Source organism: Grammomys surdaster, unplaced genomic scaffold, assembly GCF_004785775.1.
Source record: "Grammomys surdaster isolate TR1022 unplaced genomic scaffold, NIH_TR_1.0 144, whole genome shotgun sequence".
NCBI classification, from domain to species: Eukaryota; Metazoa; Chordata; class Mammalia; order Rodentia; family Muridae; genus Grammomys; species Grammomys surdaster.
The window spans coordinates 7,786,302-7,806,676 of NW_021604602.1; the positions used below are offsets into that span (position 1 = coordinate 7,786,302).

Genomic DNA, 20,375 nt, shown 5'->3' on the forward strand with positions numbered 1-20,375 from the left:
AGCTATGATGAAGTCAGAGCTCTGTAGCTTCCCCCGGCCAGGGCTGGCCTCACGCTCTCCTCTCTCCATGCTTTTCCTTTGTTGCTGCCATGTGCCTCCATCACGCTTTCTGTTTGGCCGTCCACCCACATCCTCCCTGTGTCGTGGTCCCTCTCCCTCGCCCACACCACTGCTGCTCTGCACTCGCTTTGGGACAGCTTCTTTTGGCTTGCCCAGGCTCTGCTTCTGGCAGGAATTGGCAGTGGCCCTCCTAAGGGACAGAGCCGTGTTGTCATGGCAGCTGGTGGGACAGTGGAACCAAATCACGTGCGGGACTCCTGAGACAGGTCAGTGTGGGGAGGACCAGTCACACAGGTGGGTCGGCCGGCTAAAGGGACCGGTACCTCTGGAGATGTCCCTGGGGGGCTGGGCCTATGGGGGTGGGTAGAAGGGCCATGTGGGGGATGGGACAGCAGCTCTGCCTCCCTGCAATGCCTCCTGCTTCGGTCCTCAGTGTCTGGCAGTTGGACTAGGTGTTGTGGGACCGTGGGCATGAACCCCAAGCACTGCTGTCACAGACTGCCGAGCTAACTCTAGGTTAGCTGTGAGCTGTACACCTCTCCTCCCCAAATTCCTAACCCTGGGCTCTGGCTGCTTTAGCTAGTAGATGCTCAGCCTCATCAGGCTGTGCTCCAAAGAACTCAGACCACAGATTGTTAGCCTTATAGCTTATACACTAATTCTTCTCTATGCCATTCTTCCCGACTAAGCAGTTGAGTCTTTCATAGTAAGTGATTCAAAACAGATCCACATTGGGGTGGTGACTCGGAGAAGAGGGCTGGGTTCTGGGGCATGTTTAGGGACCATTGTCCTATACATCTCTACGTACGTAGGCATGTCTATAGGCATGTTGCTGATAGATGTTTGGTGCAGTGTCTGGTAAGCCTCTCTAGGTTTGCCCTTTTCAGCTATGGACCTTTTGAGTCCTGGGGTACTGGGTGCTGCTGGGGACTAGGAAGGGGCTGGGCTGGCACTGTCTCAAGGCTTGGACTAGACCTGAGACTTTAGAAGCTGGGATCCTCCAGGGGCTGAGCAAAGTGAGGAGGGAAGCTGTCCTGCGTTGGTAAGGTCTCTGGGTACAAGGTGGCTTGTTCTACAGAGGTGCCACACCTGGTGTCAGGGCTATACATCCTTTGAGAGGCCCTGGGAATACTGACTCATCCCAGGGTCACCAGACCAGGCCTGTGCCCTCTCAGCCTGGGAGTCCCAGCCTTCTGTCATCTGGGACACAGGGCATATTGGCTGAGTGGAGAGGGTGTTTTGGAGCTGGATGGGCCTGGGGCTTTCTGGGAAGAGACCAGCTGCCTGTTGTTTTCTGCTAGGGCTTGAGTCTCCTCTGCCCCCAGAGCCTGCGGGGCAAATAGACATCATGTGGAAGTTGTCCTGGGAACATTTAATTATATCTGTGCACCATGCGGAGGCCTCTCCCTTTCTAGAATTTATTTTAGCTAATTAGTTGGAAATGCCAGAGTTGTATTTCAGACAGTAGAGTGTCATCCGTTATCACACGGGGGACAATTAGCACTCGTGCCAAATATTTATTGTGGTGCCTTGTATAATTGTGCCTCTGGATGCTCCCAGGTGGCCCAGGGATGAGGGGCAGAGGTCTGTCTCTGTCTGACCTCCTTGGTCACTTACAAGGCTTGAGAAGAGCTGTAGAGTCAGCCCTGGGTAGGGTCTGCATTTTCCTCCGTGGCTGGGGTTGACCTGTCACATGCCCTGAGCTGGGGACATGATTCCTGGCAGATTGCCTTGGAGGCCAGGCCTCTTGTACAGGGTCCCAGTCTCCTAGCTGTGACTTCCAGTCACATAGGGAGGATTTTGCAAGTTCATGTGTATGTGTGTGTGGGGGGATTTTAAGTGAGGGTATTCAGCCTGCCAGTGATGGGTCTGTCACCTGCCTGTTCCTTATGTGGATTTCTCCTTCCTCCAGGCTGAGGCTGCTGTAGCTGCTGTGGCTGTGGCCGACACTGTCCGAGACTGTTCCCCAACAGCAGGTTCTGATCGAATGTCTAAGGCGTGGGGCCGAGGGGCAGCATGCACTACAGCCCTGGTTACTCCAGCCCCAGGCACCTCAGCAGGGAGTTCCACAGGTCCATCGGCAGCGGCCTCTTTCTTTATAAGGTAGGTCCTCTGGGGTCACACAAGCTGCAGTGTATTGTGGTGAATGGAGGCCTTGAGTTCTTGGTCCCTGGTGGCGTCTGACCTATTCTTGGGAGAAGGATCTGTGTGGCTCAGTTGGTGGAGGAGTGGAGGCTGTGAGAATCCTGACTGGCTTCCTGGGACATCTTTCAAGGGTACCTGTTTAGGTCCTAGAGCTTGGGTAGGAAGAAGTGATGGGGTTGTAGTTTGACCCCTTCCCTCCAGAATGTCTCCCTTGAGGATGTGAGATGGTGTGGCTGTAGTGGTCTGGCCAGAGGGCGAGAAGTACTTCAAGGTGGGAGGTGAGAACAGGACACCCTCTCCCTGAGTTTGGCCAGTGGATGGGTGGGCTAGCTTTGGCCAGTTGGAGAGAGTTTCCCTGACCCAAGGCAAAGCCTTTGGTTCTGCAGACCCAAGGATGGAGTCTTACTCTCATCCAGCAGCCTGAGGGAACGGGGATTACAGGATGTAATCGCCATAATGAGAGGTAATGGCAGCCAGCTGGGGGTCACTGTCCCATTAACAGCCCGAATGGGCGCTGATAAGCTTGTCTGTATCATGCTGGGCAGTGTGCAGAGGCTTTCTTATCAGCCCTGGTCCGGGGGGACTTGAGGGCCTGATGGGGGGGCGTGACGGGGCATGTGATTAGGGCATTGTCAGGGCTGGCTGATGAATGCCGCTGTGCGGTGTGCACGACCTCCTGTGACTGATGCAGCAGCCTCAGCAGCCAACCCAGTCAGATGCAGAGAACCTGGCTTCCAGATGGGGACAGCCTGCCTGGGGGCCTCCCGGGTGCCAGCAGCAGTCAGGGTGGTGTCTGGGGGGGTGGGGGCTGGACATGAGGGGCCGATAGCTGGCCATGTCCTTACCCTGCTCAGTTCTGATTCCAAGGGTCTTTGCTTTGAGGATTTGGTGGCCCGTGTGACAGCTACAATCCTGGCATGGTACTAGGTAAGAGGTCTTGAAATGCTCAGATCTATTGAAAAGTGTTTGCATGGCCATCAGTCCTGAGTTTGGGTACCACCTAGCAACCTGATTCTGAGGCCCCTAGTGCCTGAGGAGGGTCTTGACACAGCGTGTGTGATGTGTGTGGCCCCCTCTTACTGGCTCATTAGCCACTCTGCCCGGCAGCAGGCGGCAGCTGCTGGCTGCCTTTTGTCTCTTTCCAGGCTATGAAGGTTCTTCTGCCTGAGCAACACCCTGACCTTGGAAAGTTACCATAGAAACAAAGAAACAAGTGGACTTGGGTGGGGGGCTGGAGGCAGGTTTCCCAAGGCGTGCGAGAGAGAGAGAGAGAGAGAGAGAGAGAGAGAGAGAGAGAGAGAGAGAGTGTGTGTGTGTGTGTGTGTCTGTGTGTGTCTGCGTGTATATGGGGGTGGTGTGGGAGCCACTCTGAAGACCAGTGGCTTCCTGACCTGTACAATGGGCGTCCTCTTGAGGGTCAAGTTTAGGGTAGATGTTTCTGCAGGTGGTGTCCAGGAGGCCTGAGATTGCTAGTAGGAGGCTCACTCCAGTGAGCTTTGAAACTTTGTAACGGCTACCTGGCATTGTGGGTAAGGGAGAGGCATGGGGTTGGAGAGGGGCTTGCCCAGAGTGCACGGGGAGGCAGTAGAACTTCAGCCCCACCCCATGGCTCATATTGAGTAGGTGCTGTTCCTGCCTTCATCCTCTGAACCTGGACGAGAGGAGCCATCCTCACCCATCCCTTGGGAGTTTAGCACAATGTGGGTGGGGAGGTGGGGAGTCTGGAATCTGTGAAGGTGGCCTTGGATGAAGGTCAGATCAGAGTGGGCTGAGATGTAGCGGCCGGGGCATCTTTGTTGTCCACAGAGGGCAGGTTCTCAAATCGTACAGTCCTGAGGGCTCTGCACTTGCCCTGACTGTTCTCTTCAGGCTGAACAACCAACTCAAGTCATCCTCAGCCACTTCAGTGTGCCATACCCACATGAAGCACACTGTAGTCTCAAGGGTACAAAGGAGTCTGGGAGTTGGGGGAGGGATGGAGTACCATCCCCTCTGCTGGACCCGTGGTTAAGCACTGACTGGCTATACCTCCCCAGTCAGAAATTTGAGGCCTCACTCCGTGGGGACTGCCGTGACCCTGACATCCATGTTCTAAACCCTCTGACTTTTCAGCCTCCCCGTTTCTGATACTCCCGGATGGAGTATTAGCTCAGCCCGCCTGCCTAGCTATCCCCCTGCCGTTGGTAACTATGGGTTACCCCTGGCACCCAGAATCTAGATATTTTGGGAATATCTGTCAAGGGGAGGCATCTTTCAGGTAGGTGTGGGGCAGGGAAGCATGGTCCTTCCTAGCCTCTCTGAGGCCCAAGTGTCTTCCTGGACCTACGTCTGGGCCTAGCTGGCAGAGGTACAGAGGCTCTGAACTTGGCAAAAGGATCTCTCACTTGCTTCAGCCTCCGGGTAAGGCCCTCAGGTGACATCAGACCCTGGGAGGCCTTCGGTAGCAACTCTCTCTAATTGTCTTGAGTTCCTTTAGCTGTTTGACCCACCGAGCAGCTCCCAGTGAGCACTCTAGGCCCTCATGAGGCAGATCCTGCAGATGGCAGGTCTGTAGAGAAGGAGGCTCGATGTGCGGCCTTCCGGTACCCGGCAACCTCTCAGCTTAGGGAGGCTTTGGCTTGGCAGCGGCTGTTCACTCCGAGGGAACAGGCTGCTTTTCAGATGTTCAGAGATCTCAGTGTTAATCCCAGTTGCCTCTAAAGTACCTTCCTCTTTGAAAGAGAAAAAAAAATTTTTTCTTTCTGTTCTCACGAGTCAGTGACCGGAAAAAAATGATGGATCTGAGGTTGCTTGCTGTTCAGGCTGGCGTTCACATCCTCAACAGAGGTGTTCTCCAGGCTTCCTGTGAGCTCAGGCTTGGCTTGGTTGCTGTCTCTCTAGAAGTCTCAGGCAAGAGTGGTTCTGTAGAGTAGAGAGCTTAGGACTGGGGTCTGCATTGGGGCATCAGGACAGGCTTCCTAGAGGTGGTGTCCCTGAGGGTGAGAGCTGTTTGGAAGCTCCTGCCTTTTTTGTTTGTTTGTTTGGTTCGTTGGTTGGTTGGTTTTCCATCAGGGGATGACTGCTCAGATCTTCCCACTCCTCCCTGTATACCCCAATGCCCCAGGGTTGCTACCTCCTAACAGTGTGGTGGTTTTAGTGGCCCTGGGTTTGATAACCTATCTTTTCTTAGCCTTGGTGAGACCAGGAGTTTTTGTGTTCTCGATGCTTAGAACCCAGGTTTGTGTCTACCAAACCAAGATTCTCAGGATCAGTCCTGGCCTCTGGGACTCCCTAAAGTCCCATGCAAGCCAAACCCTGGAAGGCTTGGGGGGGGTGTGATAGAAATCTGTCCATTTTCATCAAAGATGAGATACTTGTCCCGGTACATCTGTCAGGGGCCTGTTGTGAGTCATTTACTTGGTGAGTGCTGAGCCATAAAACAGGGACCTGGGGGCTGGGCCTGCTCGAGCAGCTGCTGGCTTCCGCCTCTCTGAAAGTCAGATTAGACCCAAGAGGTGCCCAGGTCAGCTGATGCCTGTGCTGTGGTCTCTTGGCTTCTGAGGGGACCACCAAGGGCAGGGTTGTCACCCAGCAAAGCCTGCCTTGTTCCTAGCTGCCATCTTATTCCAGCTATCTGTCCTCTGCTGGCCTCTATATGTCTTGAGGTATGGGTCCCCCCCATAGCCTTCTTTAAAGGTTGCACTCTGGCCCTGCCTGACCTATGGAAAGGCCTGGGGGCAAGACACAGCTGTAAAGAGCTGGTTCAGAGTGGGCGTGCCTTGGCCTCTGTTGTGTGCTGACCAATGTAGACACTTGGCGGGGGTGGGGAGGACCCTCTCAGCCTCTGGCCTGGGAGAGTATTTGGCAACCACTATGTACTGTCTCCAAATCCTAGGAACAGGTTTTCTTTGCACCTACTTACAGGCAAAACAGCTACTCCAGGAAGCCTCGTTGTCCTGCCCAGGCAGCCCTGGGCAGTGCCAGGCAAGGGGGTCGTGATTTCCCTGTCCTGATCATACCTGGAAATGACACTGCTTTCTGAGGCAGAACTGACACTTCTCTCTCTGGAGGCTGTTGGGGTGGGATCTGGAATTGGGGGGCCCAGATGGGGAGTTGGAAGTCTTGAAGAGCCCCTGAGCTGGTGCTGGCTCTGTCTGCTTTGGCCCTTCCTGGCCACTGCCCATGCCCTGTGACCCCTACAGGAGTAGTTTGGGACACTTGAAGCCTTGACCTCACAACTCTCAGTATACGAAGTGGTAGATGACAGTGTCCACCTCTCTTGCCTGTGGTTTTCCGTGTGCTGCTTCTACGAAGGGGCTGAGTAACTGAGACACTTTCTCATGAGGCTCATTTGAGCTTTGCAGACACAGGCTCAGGCAGGTACTAGGCAGATGCTTAGGACACCCCAGGGTGCAGGTGCCACCATTGGCCAAGAACCCGGGTTCTGGGGCCCAAGGTCTTCCTGAGCAAGAGACTGCCACTCCCTTCTTTGGCCAGTCTGTTAGCACACGGGTGCCGCTGCGGCTCCGTTAAAGACTCTGCCATGGGTCGTAGATTACTTTTATTTTCTGTGATGACACCTCACTAGGAGGAAGCTGTCCCTGGGGCCTCTTAAAAGACAATTCCTATTAAAGATGAGAGGGGTTACCAGAGCACCGGCAACATGGTAGGAGGTGCCAGAGGGGCCCCAGGCTCTGGGCTCCTGCATGTTGGATCCTCCTGAGGAAGAAAAAGTGGGACCTGGGAGGCCTAGAGGGATGGGTGTGGGTTGTGGTGGGGGTGGGAGACATCTGGGGATGTTGGGGAGAGGTGGGACTGGTTAGATAGCTTCTCATCCTGGTCACCTGCCCCCCCACCCAGGTTTCCTCCTTTGGAAAGTGGTGACAGGCCCCGGGAGGGAGAGTGGCTCAGTTTCTTGGTGTGTGTAATATAATATGAATATAATATAAACTCTAGTGATATTCTTGGGTCTCTGTGTTGGAGGTGTGGGTTGGGTCGTGTAGTTTTCATGGTCCATAGGCAAGGTAGGAGCCTGAGACTTGGCTAGGGGACTTTTCAGGGGAAGGTATATACCGGGGTGGGGGGTAGTGGAGACAACTGTTGCAGGGGTCTGGGGGCTGCAGGAAAGCCCATCCCAGGACAGACGCCTGACCCTGTATCCCTGGAATAGGGCCAGCTTGAGGAAAGGTGTGGATAGGTAGAATCAAAGCCTGTGACTTCAGAGTTCAGCATAGAGCAGAATGTGGTCCAGTGTCTACATGGACTGTCTGCCTCCTGTCCTGCCTGTGGCCCCAGCCTGGGCCCCACTCAGAAAAACGGAGTTCATGCTGTGCGACTGTAAGGCAAAAAAATGTCTGGCTTGTTTCCTCAGAGTGACTCTCCACATGGATGACAGGGTCTGAGGTGGGCCAGCCTGCTGTGGACATAGGCACAGTGCCTGAGTGACAGGGGTAGCTGTTGGTACACTCTGAGCCCTCTCCTCTCCTTCCCAGGGCTGCCCAGAAGCTCAGCTTGGCCTCCAAGCGCAAGAAGCATCACCCACCACCTGCGCCATCCACTCGAGGGACATCCACGTACCCCACAGACTTCAGTGGCACTCTGCAACTGTGGCCACCCCCGGTGCCCCCCTGCCTGCTCAGGGCAGCCTCTAAGGCCAAGGAAAACCCCAGCAGCTTTGGAAAGGTAGGTCCCACCTGAGGTCCGGTGCCTTGATGTGGGGAGGCTGGGGCTCTCTGATAAGATGTGGAAGATAGAAAGCCCCACTTTCTTCTCCAGGGTCCCAGTAAGACAGCTGGCAGAGCTAAGGATGGGGAGCCTGAACCTCTGGGGTGCAGTGCCCAAAAGGGCACGGGGAACCTCTGGGGTGCAGTTCCCGAAAGGGCACAGGGAGTCTGGCACTGTGAGAAATTATGAGAAGAAACTTGTCCTCAGGTCGCAGAGGCTTGTTCCAGGATAGCCATGTGGCGAAGCTTCTGGGCCTTGGGGTGGGGGTTGACCGTTCTTGCTCACCCCCACCAGATGCTGCCCTGAGTGGGAGTGGGTTGGATTCCTCAGCCTTCCTGAGTCAGTTATCCAGGCAGCCCAGACAGATGGAGAAATCTGAGGTCTGGGAAGGGTGTGAGCCCTGTGTGGTGGCTCGAGTTTCCCCCACAAGTTCTGATCTGGTTCCTATGGTTGGTACCTATCTGGGGGGTGGGGGGGGAAGTTCCTGTACTCTAAGCTTACTGGGCTACTCCTGTGGCAGGATTCTGCAAATGATGCTTGGGTGAAGTGGAGAGCCAGACTTTCAAAACCATTGTGGGAGGGTTTTGCTGATCTCTGGTCTGCTCCAAGTGTGGAGTCCCCTCCCAGGCATCCTGAGAGTTACGGAGTAGGGCCTGCTCAACCTAGCCCAGTGCAGTCGTCCCTGAGTTGGCACTAGCCCTGCATGCTTGAGTCCTGCGCACATGGTCAGCACTGGCTAGTGAGGGTAAACTCCTAACTAGGTACCAGAAAGGAAGCCATGTGTTCGCAGCCTTCCTTCCCAAAGGGAGGCCTCCTCCTGTGGTAGAGCCCCAGAGGAAGGAAGAGCTCTCCAGACAGGGCTGTCCAGACGGGCAGCTGCAGGCGGGTGGGAGGGCCTGGGGCTCCTTCGGGCCTACTGACGTCACTGTGTGCCCTTTTAGCATCTTGTGCTCCTTTCGTTGCCCCCCTCTCAGAATGCTAATTGGTGGCTGGAAGCCAGGTCTCCTGGCTCCTCCCTTCCCCTGGGATGGGGCCACACCCCATGGTTTCCTCAAGACAGTCTGCTGGAGGTAGCCTCTGATGGAGGGGAATATGGGAAGTAGACTGGCCTAGGGTTGAGTGCAGGCAGTTGCCATGGGAGCCAGATGTCCAGCATGGCCAGGCCAGGGAGTGTAGTAGAATTGACTCAGAAAAGCCTCTGAATTCTGGACCCACCTCCAGCTGTGCAGACCTAACCAGTGACCTGCTCCTGCCTGAGTCACTGTATTGCAGTGGGGTCTAGTTGGCAGCTCAGCTGTCCAGGGCCTGTCGTGTTCGTTGAAGGTCTGTGTATAAACAATTGTTCAGTCCCGGGTGGGTGGGGTGCAGGCAGGGCATGAGCAGGGCAGAGGCAGCCTGCCTTCTTTTAGGACAGACTTCTTGTGTCAGGTACCTGCTTCTGTGCCTACTCTGTCGGGAGGAGTGGTGCTCCTGACCCCCACTGCCTGTGCCTGCCAGTCCTCGGCTGCCCCCCCTTTCACACTGGCAATGTTTAATAGATGAGGCTTCAGCACTGTCTAGTGACAGGGAAGGAGAGAGACTGGACCCAGGCCTGACTGACTTGAACACCCCAATCTCTCCCTGCTACAGTTCTAGGGCAGACAGGTGCTTCCCACTGTCCAGGCTGTCACTGTTTGGGCTGTGTGGGTACAGGGCTGGGCTGAGACCCGGGGAAGAAAGCCGGGCCCAGAACCAACCTGATCAGTTAGCCTGTCTGCCCACCTGGCTTCTCTTCCTCAGGGGCTGTGGTGGGTACGGAGTGTCTGCTTTAGGACTGGTGGGGTAAGGAGTTCCAGTCAAGCTCCAAGCGACAGCTCTTCCTTATCAGCACTGTATTGGGGGCCTGCCAGGTCTCTGTCACCTGTGGGAGGCACTCAGCCTTCTTGCTGCTGATCCTGGACCATTCGGGGCTTGCCCCCAGAGACCAGGTGTCCTGGCCACCAGCCTGTTAACCAGCCCCTGTCCCTCATACCTCTGTACCCCTCCCTGGCCCTAGGTGTTATTAGCACTAATGTCACATCACCAGAAGCACCTCCTGAAAGGCATTTAATATTGCCACAGAAAAGAAGTTAGATTACATTCAGTGTCTGACATTAATGTGCTACTTAAGGTAATTCATCATACTGTGGTATTAAAAAAGACATCTCTGGTGTTGGGTGCTGAGTGGCGCCCCTCCTCCTCCCCAGACTGGTCCACCTCTGGGGAGCTGGAAGCCCTGCTTTTATGGTTTTTTTTTTTTTTTTAAAAAAAACGTGCTTCCCTTCCCCCCACCTCCCCCAGCTCGCGGCTTTGTGATATCTGCACATTTAGGGGGTGAAGATGCTCTTGTCTCCTGAGAGGACCCTGTCATTTCCCTGAGGTAATGACAGGTTCCTTCCAGCAGACAATGGATGGGGGCAGTGGGGGGCAGGCTGGACGAGATGCCCTGCTCAATCCCCTCCCTGCCTGGAGACTCAGGATCCGTGTCTGCTCAAGAGGCATCAGGAGACATCAGAGCCAAATCGTAGCTCCTCCAGGCCTCTCCTCCCCACGGAGGCAGCCTCTCACATCTCCAGAACCCATTTGGCTCCTGGAGCGGTGAGGAGTTCACGCTGGAAAAAAAAAATTGCCAAAAATTACCTGGAAGTGCACATTTTCGTCTGCGCTGCGCAGTGGTTGGAAATGAAACCGTTTTGTTCATGTCGCCGGGGAATAAAAGAATCGATTCTTGCCCTGATAGAGCCCAGGTTCTGAGTAGCGCAATAGCCAAGGATTTCTTTGCTCCTCTCTCTCCCCAGAGGGTGGGACACTGCACTCCACGGGAGGCTGTGCATATCAATGTGTCCCTTGTCCGGTGGGAGCGAGCCTGTGGCGTCTGGGCAGGCTACCCCCCAAACCAATTTTGCAACGTTATGTATCTGTCACTTGCAATTAAATCCTTGAAAAATATTGGTTCTGAAATGAGTCTTGGTAATTTGATTTACACCAATGTGGAGAAGTCAGAGATTTCATTGGAGAGTGAAAGGTGTGGCCTCCAGCCAAAGGGGAGTTCTGACTCAGGGCGGCCTTGAGAAAATAGTGCCTGCCGGCCTCACACCTGCCCCAACCTCCTCCCCTTCACCTGTGGGGAGTATCCATTCTCCACACAGGTTTCGGGGTGCTGCAGTGAGGTTTTCTTTGGCATCCTTATATCCTCTGTTGCATTTTCATTGAGGGGTTCAGGGCCTGGCATGGCACAGGGCACCTTGGAATCTCCTTTGTGTTTCTGCCATGGCCCAGGCTAACTAGTCAATAGCAGAGCTCCGGGAACTCAGGTCCACCTTTGTCTTCTCTTCCACACCCCCTCCCACCCTCAGTTTCCCCAAACTGGGGCTTGTTAGGCAAGATTTCAGGATTCCCTCTTCTCAGATTGGGTCCTCATTCCAGTGGAATTTCCTCCACTTTTTGCCTGTTGTAGTTTCTCTCCTCCATGCTGATGGCTTCCTGAGTTAGTTCAACACAGAGGTAGCAAGCGTGGAGTTTCTCCCCAGAGCCTGGCCCTCCGAGGCTCTTCACCCCTCTGTGGCTTTTGTTCATTGTGTATCCCACGGGTGTGCCTGTTGTCTTCCTGGGATGCAGAGTCCTTCCTTGGACGACTTTGGCCCAAGGCTGTTGGTGATGGAGGATGAAGGCCCCTGAAGCAGAAATGCCCAGGGCCCCAAGGGATCTTCCTTTCTGTTTCTGCCAACTGACCTCTGCTTCCCTGCCTTGCCCCGTCTCCTGCTGTGCTGACTGGCCCAGCACCCCACCAGCCTTACCCCCACCCTGGGTTTCATTTTCTCTCTACCCTGCTGACCTCATGTGGGATCCGTTCAGGCAGCATTCCTGTGGTATCGGTACCCATGCTGAGACCTGGTCTACCGTCCTGACTCGTGCTTCCTTCCCCTGCCCTGTAATTAGTGGCCAGCTGGGTGGAGGCTGGAGCTCAGATGCCTCCTTCTGCCAACCCCCAGGTGAAGGTTATGCTGCGCATATGGCCAGCACAAGGAGTCCAGCGCTCAGCCGAGTCCACATCCTTCCTGAAGGTGGATTCTCGCAAGAAGCAGGTGACGCTCTATGACCCGGCTGCCGGGCCTCCAGGCTGTACAGGTCTCCGGCACGCCCCCACGGCGCCAGTCCCCAAGATGTTTGCTTTTGACGCCATCTTCCCTCAGGACTCGGAACAGGTACGGTGGATGGGAACTCCCGGGTGCTTGTGACAGCATCAAATCTGATTGACTTCCGTAGACTGGGAGCCTAGCTGGGCTGTTTTGTCTGCCAGGTCTGCCTTTCCTAGTAATCCTAGCCCGGGACATTTCCCCAGCCTCTGCCTGGTCCTCCAGGCTGGGGGGAACACAGAGTTCTTCAGAGCCTATTCCCCTACGAAATTTTTGAGTATCCATGTTCTGCCCTGAAAGCTAGGGACACTGGATGCCCACCCAGCTTACTGAGCAGTGACCATGACTTCCTTGTGGGAAGCAGCTTTCAGTGTTTCAGCTGGGTGTTTGGACATAGGTGCCTAGCTGGGACACCCTACCTGTGTTGTGTATGTCTCGTCTGCTGACTTATATAAGTGCATATAGAAGTTCTTACATATGTCCTGTATTTTTGTACAAATGTGGGAGAGCCCTGTGTAGTTCAGCCTCCCTGTGGACTGTCTGCCCACATGTGACCAGGGCAGATGGGTCTTAAGCTTAAGTGTATACAGGCGTACCAGAAGGCACTGTCCACAGCCCTTTGGCTCAGACACCTGCCTAATCCCCACGGGTTCTTTCCTAGGCTGAGGTCTGCTCGGGGACAGTGGCTGACGTGCTCCAGTCTGTGGTTGGTGGAGCTGACGGCTGCATTTTTTCCTTTGGCCACATGAGCCTCGGTAAGTACTCTGTCACCCCTGTGCACCCATGATGTCTTCTAACTGTCCTCCATGTTGGTTGCTGCCATCTTCGAGCCTGGCCCTGGTTGAAGAAGGGGGTAGTTCTCCATGGTTGGTGTGGGAGTTGGGGGGTCTCACAGGAAGCTGAGGCAGACAGCACTAGAAGACAGAGGCCTCAGAGTGGCTGGAGGCTGGAGAGGCCTTCTGGGTTGGCCCTGAGGACCCTGGGCAGGTTCCTGAGCTGACAGGACTCTTGAGGGCTGACTGTGGAGAGTCAGCGGTGGTTCTCACATGCCCCTGTCTCCCAGGCAAGTCATATACCATGATTGGGAAGGACAGCTCACCCCAGAGCCTGGGCATCGTGCCCTGTGCTATCTCCTGGCTCTTCAGGCTCATTGATGAACGCAAGGAAAGGCTGGGCACACGCTTCTCCATCCGTGTGTCTGCCGTGGAAGTGTGTGGCCACGACCAGAGTCTGCGGGACCTGCTTGCTGAGGTGGCTTCCGGCAGCCTTCAAGACACCCAGTCCCCGGGCGTGTACCTTCGGGAGGACCCTGTGTGTGGGACACAGGTGCAGCAGCGCTTCTAGCCTTTCTGGGATTGCGGAGGTGGGGAGAGGGCCCTCGAGCCACTAACGACACGTGGCTTCTGCTTTCCTCTCACAGCTCCAGAACCAGAACGAGCTGCGTGCACCGACAGCAGAGAAGGCAGCCTTCTACCTGGACGCAGCCCTGGCAGCCCGCAGCACCAACCGTGCTGGCTGCGGGGAGGACACCCGGCGTACCTCCCACATGCTCTTCACGCTGCACGTGTACCAGTACCGTGTGGAGAAGTGTGGGCAAGGCGGAAGTAGGTGCCTGGGAGGCCAAGTCCATGAGGTTATCATGTCCCCGAGGGTGCCTCCCGCACCACTCCCCCGAGGGGAGTCCTTGGGTATTTCTGATCGTCTGGGTGGGCTGTGGAAGCCTCTGGGTACCCAGACCGCAGCACCTGCTTGCAAATGTGTTCTCAGTGTCTGGAGGTCGTAGCCGCCTGCACCTTATCGACCTGGGCAGCTGTGAGGCAGCCCTCAGCAGAGGAGGGGAAACTTCAGGAGGACCCCTGTGTCTGTCTCTGTCAGCTCTGGGCAGTGTCATCCTGGCCTTGGTCAACGGGGCCAAGCATGTGCCCTACAGGTGAGTGGGAGCACAGATGGGGGTACCAGCGCGGTGATCTCTGGGGAACTAGCTATTTAGATACCTGGCACTTCAGGGAGCTTCAGTACAAGACCAGTAGTGCTTTACGTCTCACCTCAGCCTCTGAGCGTCTCCTTGGCTCGTAGGGACCACAGACTCACCATGTTACTCCGGGAGTCCCTGGCTACCACCAACTGCCGAACCACAATGATTGCGCACGTCTCAGACTCCCCGGCCCACCACGCAGAGACACTCAGCACTGTGCAGCTGGCTGCCCGTATCCACCGCCTGCGCAGGAAGAAGGGCAAGGTGAGCCCCATCTCCTCCTGCCTCCCAGGGGCTGCCAGGCTGCCACATCCTCCGTAGCTAGCCCCCCTCCCCCAAATGGATGTCAGGGAGAGGAGGCAACAGATGTGTCCAGCTGTGAGTGGACCTCTTAGGCCCCAAGTCCCTAGTGCACTGAGCTGGGATAGAATGCTCACAGTGGGTTTATTTTATAAGGGGAATGAACACCACCTCAGCGGGAGACTTCTCAGGCACTCCAGGGAGCCTGAGGTTACCGCCCTAGGTCTGGATGCTGCACTTGCAGTGGCCTTTTCCTGCCTGAGCGCCCCTCTCCCCAGCTGGTGCCATGGTCCATGCTGATCACCCCAGAATCCTCCCTTATGTTCTGTGCCCTATAGTGTGATACCCACCCAGCACTTAGAGGCCTTGCTCAGCTGCTGTTGTCTCACAGAGACCACACTCCTATGCAGCTGAGAGGGCAGAGTCCAAGGAAGAGATACGGGACCAGGGCTGTGTGCTGACGAGTGGGTGTACTCACAGGGTTCTGTTGTCCTGCCCTCAGCATGCATCCAGCTCCTCAGGAGGCGAGAGCTCCTGTGAGGAGGGCCGGGCCCGCCGTCCCCCGCACTTTCGGCCCTTCCACCCACGCACCATGGTGTTGGACCCTGACCGCTCGGCTCCTGGCCTGTCTGGGGACCCCGATTACTCCTCCAGCAGTGAGCAGTCCTGCGACACCGTCATCTATGTGGGTCCCGGCGGGACGGCGCTGTCAGACCGTGAGCTCACTGACAATGAGGGACCCCCTGACTTCGTGCCCATTATCCCGGCACTGAGCCGACGCAGGCCCTCCGAGGGACCCCGGGACGCCGACCACTTCCGCTGCAGTACGTTCGCTGAGCTGCAGGAACGTCTGGAGTGCATAGACGGCAGTGAGGGAGTCCCTAGCTCCAAAGGTGGCTCTGACGGACCCCAAGCCAGCCCGGCCCGGGGAGGCAGGAATCCCTCGTTACCTGAGGCCACGTCCCCCAGGAAGGCTGTGGCCCCCACAGTGGTTACCAGTTGCCCTCGAGGCAGCCCTGGGCAAGATACTCACCGGAGCGCCTCAGAGCCCTCTAAGACTGGCACGCAGGGTGATCAGAGAGTGGATGGTACCTGGCCCGAGCCACCTGCTCCAGACAAGACCACAGGAGGCGGGGGCAGGAAGCCACTGCCCAGTCCAGCCCCTCCGCCGCCTCGGCAGCCGGAAGCTCGAGGAGTCCCCACAGAACCTGGGGGAGAGGGCGCCGACGGCGTGCTGCGGACACCCCCGGTGGGCATGAGTGGGCAGGCGGCTCGTGGGCGCCATCTGGAGAGAGGCCTGCTGACCACCACAGTGACCCTGCAGCAGCCAGTGGAGCTCAATGGCGAAGATGAGCTGGTGTTCACAGTGGTGGAGGAGCTACCTCTGGGCGGACTCGCAGGGGCCACACGGCCCTCCAGTCTGGCCAGCATGAGCAGCGATTGTTCCCTGCAGGCCTTGGCTTCAGGCTCCAGGCCAGTCAGTATCATCAGCAGTATCAATGATGAGTTTGACGCTTATACCTCGCAGGTGTCTGAGGGCCCCGGAGACTCTGGGGAGCTCCCAGAGGGAGCAATGTGGGCTGGTGGCAGTCCAGCCTCATCCATTGGTTCCTGGCTGAGCGACGTTGGTGTCTGCTTGTCTGAGAGCCGTGGTCCCACGCCACAGCCTCCCTTCAGCCCTGACTCTGCAGCAGGGCCCGGCCCACCAGAGTTTCCTACCCCAAACAGCTCCTTAGAGGAAAGCAAGGTCAGGGCCTCAGAGTGTGGAAGACCAGACAATCCTGGCTCAGTCCGGAGTCCCCACCCTGGGGAGGCGGTTACAACGACTCCGACACAACTTGGCAGAGAGCCTTGGGCCAGGTCTCCGCATGAGGCAGCCTCAGCCCAGACACTCCACTCCAGCCTGCCCCGGAAACCCAGGACTACCTCCACAGCCAGCCGAGCTCGTCCTAGCCGGGGTCCATACAGCCCCGGCAGCCTGTTTGAGGACCCTTGGCTACTCCGGGCAGAGGACTGTGACGCACGCCAGATAGCCTCCACAAGCCCAACCCCAGGCTCCCCTCGATTGCCTGAGACTCAGATAATGCTGGCTTGTGGCCAGAGAGTGGTGGATGGGTGTGAGGTGGCATCCAGAATATCCCGGAGACCAGAGGCTGTGGCTCGGATCCCACCTTTGCGGAGGGGAGCCACCACGCTGGGAGTGACCACACCTGCCTCGTCCTGTGGGGACGCTCCAGCAGAGGCAGTTGTCCATTCAGGAAGCCTGAAGACCACCTCCGGCAGTAAGAAGAGCGTATCTCCCAAGGGGGCCTTCTTTCCAAGACCTAGTGGGGCAGGTCCCCCAGCCCCACCTGTGCGCAAGTCTAGCCTGGAGCAGAGCATGGCCCTTGCCCCTACCCAGGCCCTGGGACTGACCAGGGCAGGGACTACTTCTGCCTTCCGAGGGGAGGAGGAAGTCAGGCCCAGTGGTCGGTCTGATTCCTCTGTTCCCAAAGCCACATCCAGCTTGAAAGCCCGAGCTGGCAAGATGGAGGTGACACACCGTCCCTCTGGCCACATGTCCCTGGAACGATGTGAAGGCCTGACCCACGGCAGCAGCAAGGTCAGAGATGTCTCAGGACGGCCACCAAGGGCTGTGCCCAGGTTGGGTGTACCACCCGCCAGCCCTCCACTTGGACCAGCACCTGCCTGTAGGAGCAGCCCAGCTAAGGGTGTTGGAGCAACCAAGCCTCCAGCTGGTGGGGCTAAGGGTCGTAATCTGGGGCCTAGTACATCTCGGGCACTGGGTGCTCCGGTGAAGCCACTGGCGCCTGTGGCGGGCAAGACAGCTGGTGGCTCTGTGCCAGGACCCCGAACTGTTCCACGGGCTGTGCCGGGTATTGGGGCCAAGGCAGGCAGGGGCACCATCATGGGCACTAAGCAGGCATTCCGGGCTGCCCATAGCCGCGTCCACGAATTGGCAGCCAGTGGATCTCCTGGTCGAGGCGGCCTCTCCTGGGGCTCGACGGACTCAGACAGCGGCAATGACAGCGGAGTGAACCTGGCTGAGGAGCGACAGCCCGCGAGCCCCGCCCTGCCCTCCCCCTACAGCAAAGTGACAGCACCGAGGAGACCCCAGCGCTATAGCAGTGGCCATGGCAGTGACAACAGCAGCGTGCTGAGCGGGGAGCTCCCCCCTGCTATGGGCCGTACCGCCCTGTTCTACCACAGCGGCGGGAGCAGTGGGTACGAGAGCATGATCCGGGACAGCGAGGCCACAGGCAGCGCCTCCTCAGCCCCGGACTCCATGAGCGAGAGTGGAACAGCCTCCCCGGGTGCCCGTTCCCGCAGCCTCAAGTCCCCAAAGAAAAGGGCCACAGGTGAGTAGCAGTGCCGTCCCTCTGTGGGCACAGCGCTCTACAGTTTGTAGATCTGAGAGGTCCTTGATAGTGCGTTTGGTCACCCCAAGGCTCTGATGTATCCTGATTCCCACCTCCTCCACACCTGGGTCTTTCAGCCCTGTGGGTTCCTCATTGAGAGACAGCTCTGTGGGGAGCTCTTTTCTTGGTTCTTGGGGGTGGGCCCAGCCTCCCTGCCCCATCTCTGCCCTGGCACCTCACCCTGTGTGGTCTCTGGGTTAGTCTCTGAATGCCAGGTATGTCTAGCTCTTGGTAGTTTATAAGCAGTGGGGCCATTCAGCCCTTCCGAGGGTATAAACTTTAACCTAACTGTGGGAAAGACCGGATTGCGAGCACACGTGATTATCAGCCAGACGCTTTCCTATATTCTCCCTGGCTTTGTTGTGTGTAGAGGTGCTCAACCCTCTATAGTTTATAAGCACTCAGTCCCAGGGTGCTCCTTTCCCTGACCCTGCTCCCTACCCGAGGTTGACTCTTAAAACCTGACAGTAAAGAGACAAGGATTTGGGTTCGAGCTTGACACTGCCCAGTGTCCCAGCTACCCAAGAGTTCCTGCCCCCCTGCATGGCTCTGGGCCCCTCCCTGTGGACCAGAGAGGCAGGGAGGCTGTGAGTTAGAGCAGTAAGCCTTACTATTGTGCAAGCCGTTGATACAGCCGTGCAGGCGATGTGACTAGACACCTGGGGTGTCCCTGGCTCTTTCAGGTCTACAGCGGCGGAGGCTGATCCCAGCTCCGCTTCCTGATGCTGCCGCCTTGGGCCGCAAGCCCAGCCTCCCTGGGCAGTGGGTGGACTTGCCCCCTCCCCTGGCCGGCTCTCTGAAGGAACCCTTCGAGATCAAGGTGTATGAAATAGATGACGTGGAGCGTCTGCAGCGGCACCGGCTACCTCTGAGGGAGAATGAAGTCAAGGTCAGGGAGGCTGCAGTCAGGCTGGGAGCCCTAGGGTGGCAGGGAGGGCTAGCTGACAGGCCATCTCATAGGCTGTCTGGGCTCCTGGAGAGGTGGCCAGGCAACCCCTGACCTCACTTTTTTTTTTGTCCACAGCCCTCCCAGGATGTGGAGAAGGTAAGAACTAGTGTGGACCATCCCCGAGCTTTCGTCCTGGTGCCCTTTGCCAGGGGAGGGTGACTGGAGGGACTCTTTCACCTACAGCTGTCTCTACAGAACTGGAACCGGGGTCCAGGAACTCCAAGTGTGGGTCCCCTGCACATTCTCCTCTCTTTACTTTAGGGGTTACCCATGTGTCTGTGTGAGGCCCCAAAGTGGGAGGAAGGCCTGTGCCAAGCCATGGTGCTGAAAGGCCCTAGGGAGAGAGAGTCCCTGCCGTTGATATCTGAACCCACTCTTCCTGCCCCTTGCCAGCAGGGCCCAGTGTGCATCAGCTCCAAGCTCCGCCTAGCTGAGCGCAGGCAGCAGCGGCTACAGGAAGTGCAGGCCAAACGTGACCACCTCTGTGAGGAGCTGGCTGAGACCCAGGGCCGGCTGATGGTGGAACCCGGGCGCTGGCTGGAGCAGTGTGAGTCCTCCTCTCTCTCTGTGGTGGAACAGGGGGACCCCCAGCAGATGCAGGATCTCATACCCTGAACAAGGGGACCCCCAGCCAGATACAGACACTCAGACCCTGAACAGGGGGACCCCTGTTCCCAGGTCTGTCGCTTCTCTGCTCTCTGCTGCTCTCATACAGCAGAAGGTAGGAGGGGAGGATCTGCTGGGCTGACACTTTCTTCTTGCGGAATTTGAGGAGCCTGGCTGCTGTCCTAACCTCTGCCCTGACACTATCTCTTTCTCTCCAGTTGAGGTGGACCCAGAGCTGGAACCGGAGTCAGCTGAGTATCTGGTGGCCCTGGAGCAAGCCACAGCTGCCCTGGAACAGTGTGTTAATCTGTGCAAGGCCCATGTCATGATGGTCACCTGTTTTGACATTGGAGTTGCTGCCACCACTGCCGTACCTGGGCCACAAGAGGTGGATGTTTGAGGCTGAGCACAGGGCATAGGCGGGACGTGCAGGGCAGGGGTGTGAGCATAGCATGTGGGATGGAGTGAGGATGTCGAGGGGGATTGGCAGGTTGAAGATGCAGAGTCTGTGCAGGACCGGACGGGGGATCTCAGAGAGGAGACCGAGGGTGGGGAAGGGGAGGGCCAGCCAGTGGACAGAGAGCACACGAAGATGGAAAGACTGTCGCCACCCAGACAGCCACACAAGTGCCTTTAACTTTGAGTAGGCCTTTTCTCCTTTTCTAATTTGGTGCTACGGACTCAAGACAGAACTCAGACACCAGCAGACAGACTCAGCCTAGGTGGCTGTGGCCACTCTGGCCAGACGAAAGCCAGTTTGTTCCTGATTTTGCCTTCCTTACAACTAAGCAGTTTTGTGTAGCGGGGCAGGCCTGTTCCGGCCAGCTTTCTTTTAGGATTGGGTTAATTTTCCTTTCCAGCAGATTTCTCTCAACAGTCCGCTTGAGTGGCCTCCACCACACTTAACAGTGGTGTCCTCAGAGTGTAGGGAGCCGCCAGTCCCCTCCTCTCCTTGAGGGCCCCACTCCATTCTGAGGACACCAGAGGCCACAAACTAGGGCTGGGTCATGAGCACACAATGCTTGCTTCCACGGCAGGAATTCTTACCAAAACCACAAGCAAAA

At 57.0% G+C, this 20,375-nt stretch overlaps 1 protein-coding gene across 1 annotated transcript in view; it reads left to right on the forward strand.

Moving 5' to 3' along the window:
* Kif26a (kinesin family member 26A) overlaps window positions 1-19,831 on the forward strand; it is a 35,037-nt gene extending 15,206 nt beyond the window's left edge. The window contains exons 4-16 of the mRNA XM_028764494.1: window positions 1,973-2,163; window positions 7,677-7,866; window positions 11,919-12,131; window positions 12,724-12,817; window positions 13,126-13,388; window positions 13,483-13,666; window positions 13,830-13,992; window positions 14,139-14,301; window positions 14,840-17,696; window positions 18,440-18,645; window positions 18,781-18,801; window positions 19,102-19,252; window positions 19,530-19,831. Coding sequence (XP_028620327.1) covers window positions 1,973-2,163; window positions 7,677-7,866; window positions 11,919-12,131; window positions 12,724-12,817; window positions 13,126-13,388; window positions 13,483-13,666; window positions 13,830-13,992; window positions 14,139-14,301; window positions 14,840-17,696; window positions 18,440-18,645; window positions 18,781-18,801; window positions 19,102-19,252; window positions 19,530-19,711 — 4,878 coding nt within the window. The 3' untranslated portion in view covers window positions 19,712-19,831. The remainder of the gene's footprint in view (window positions 1-1,972; window positions 2,164-7,676; window positions 7,867-11,918; window positions 12,132-12,723; window positions 12,818-13,125; window positions 13,389-13,482; window positions 13,667-13,829; window positions 13,993-14,138; window positions 14,302-14,839; window positions 17,697-18,439; window positions 18,646-18,780; window positions 18,802-19,101; window positions 19,253-19,529) is intronic.
* The last annotated feature ends 544 nt before the right edge of the window (window positions 19,832-20,375 follow it).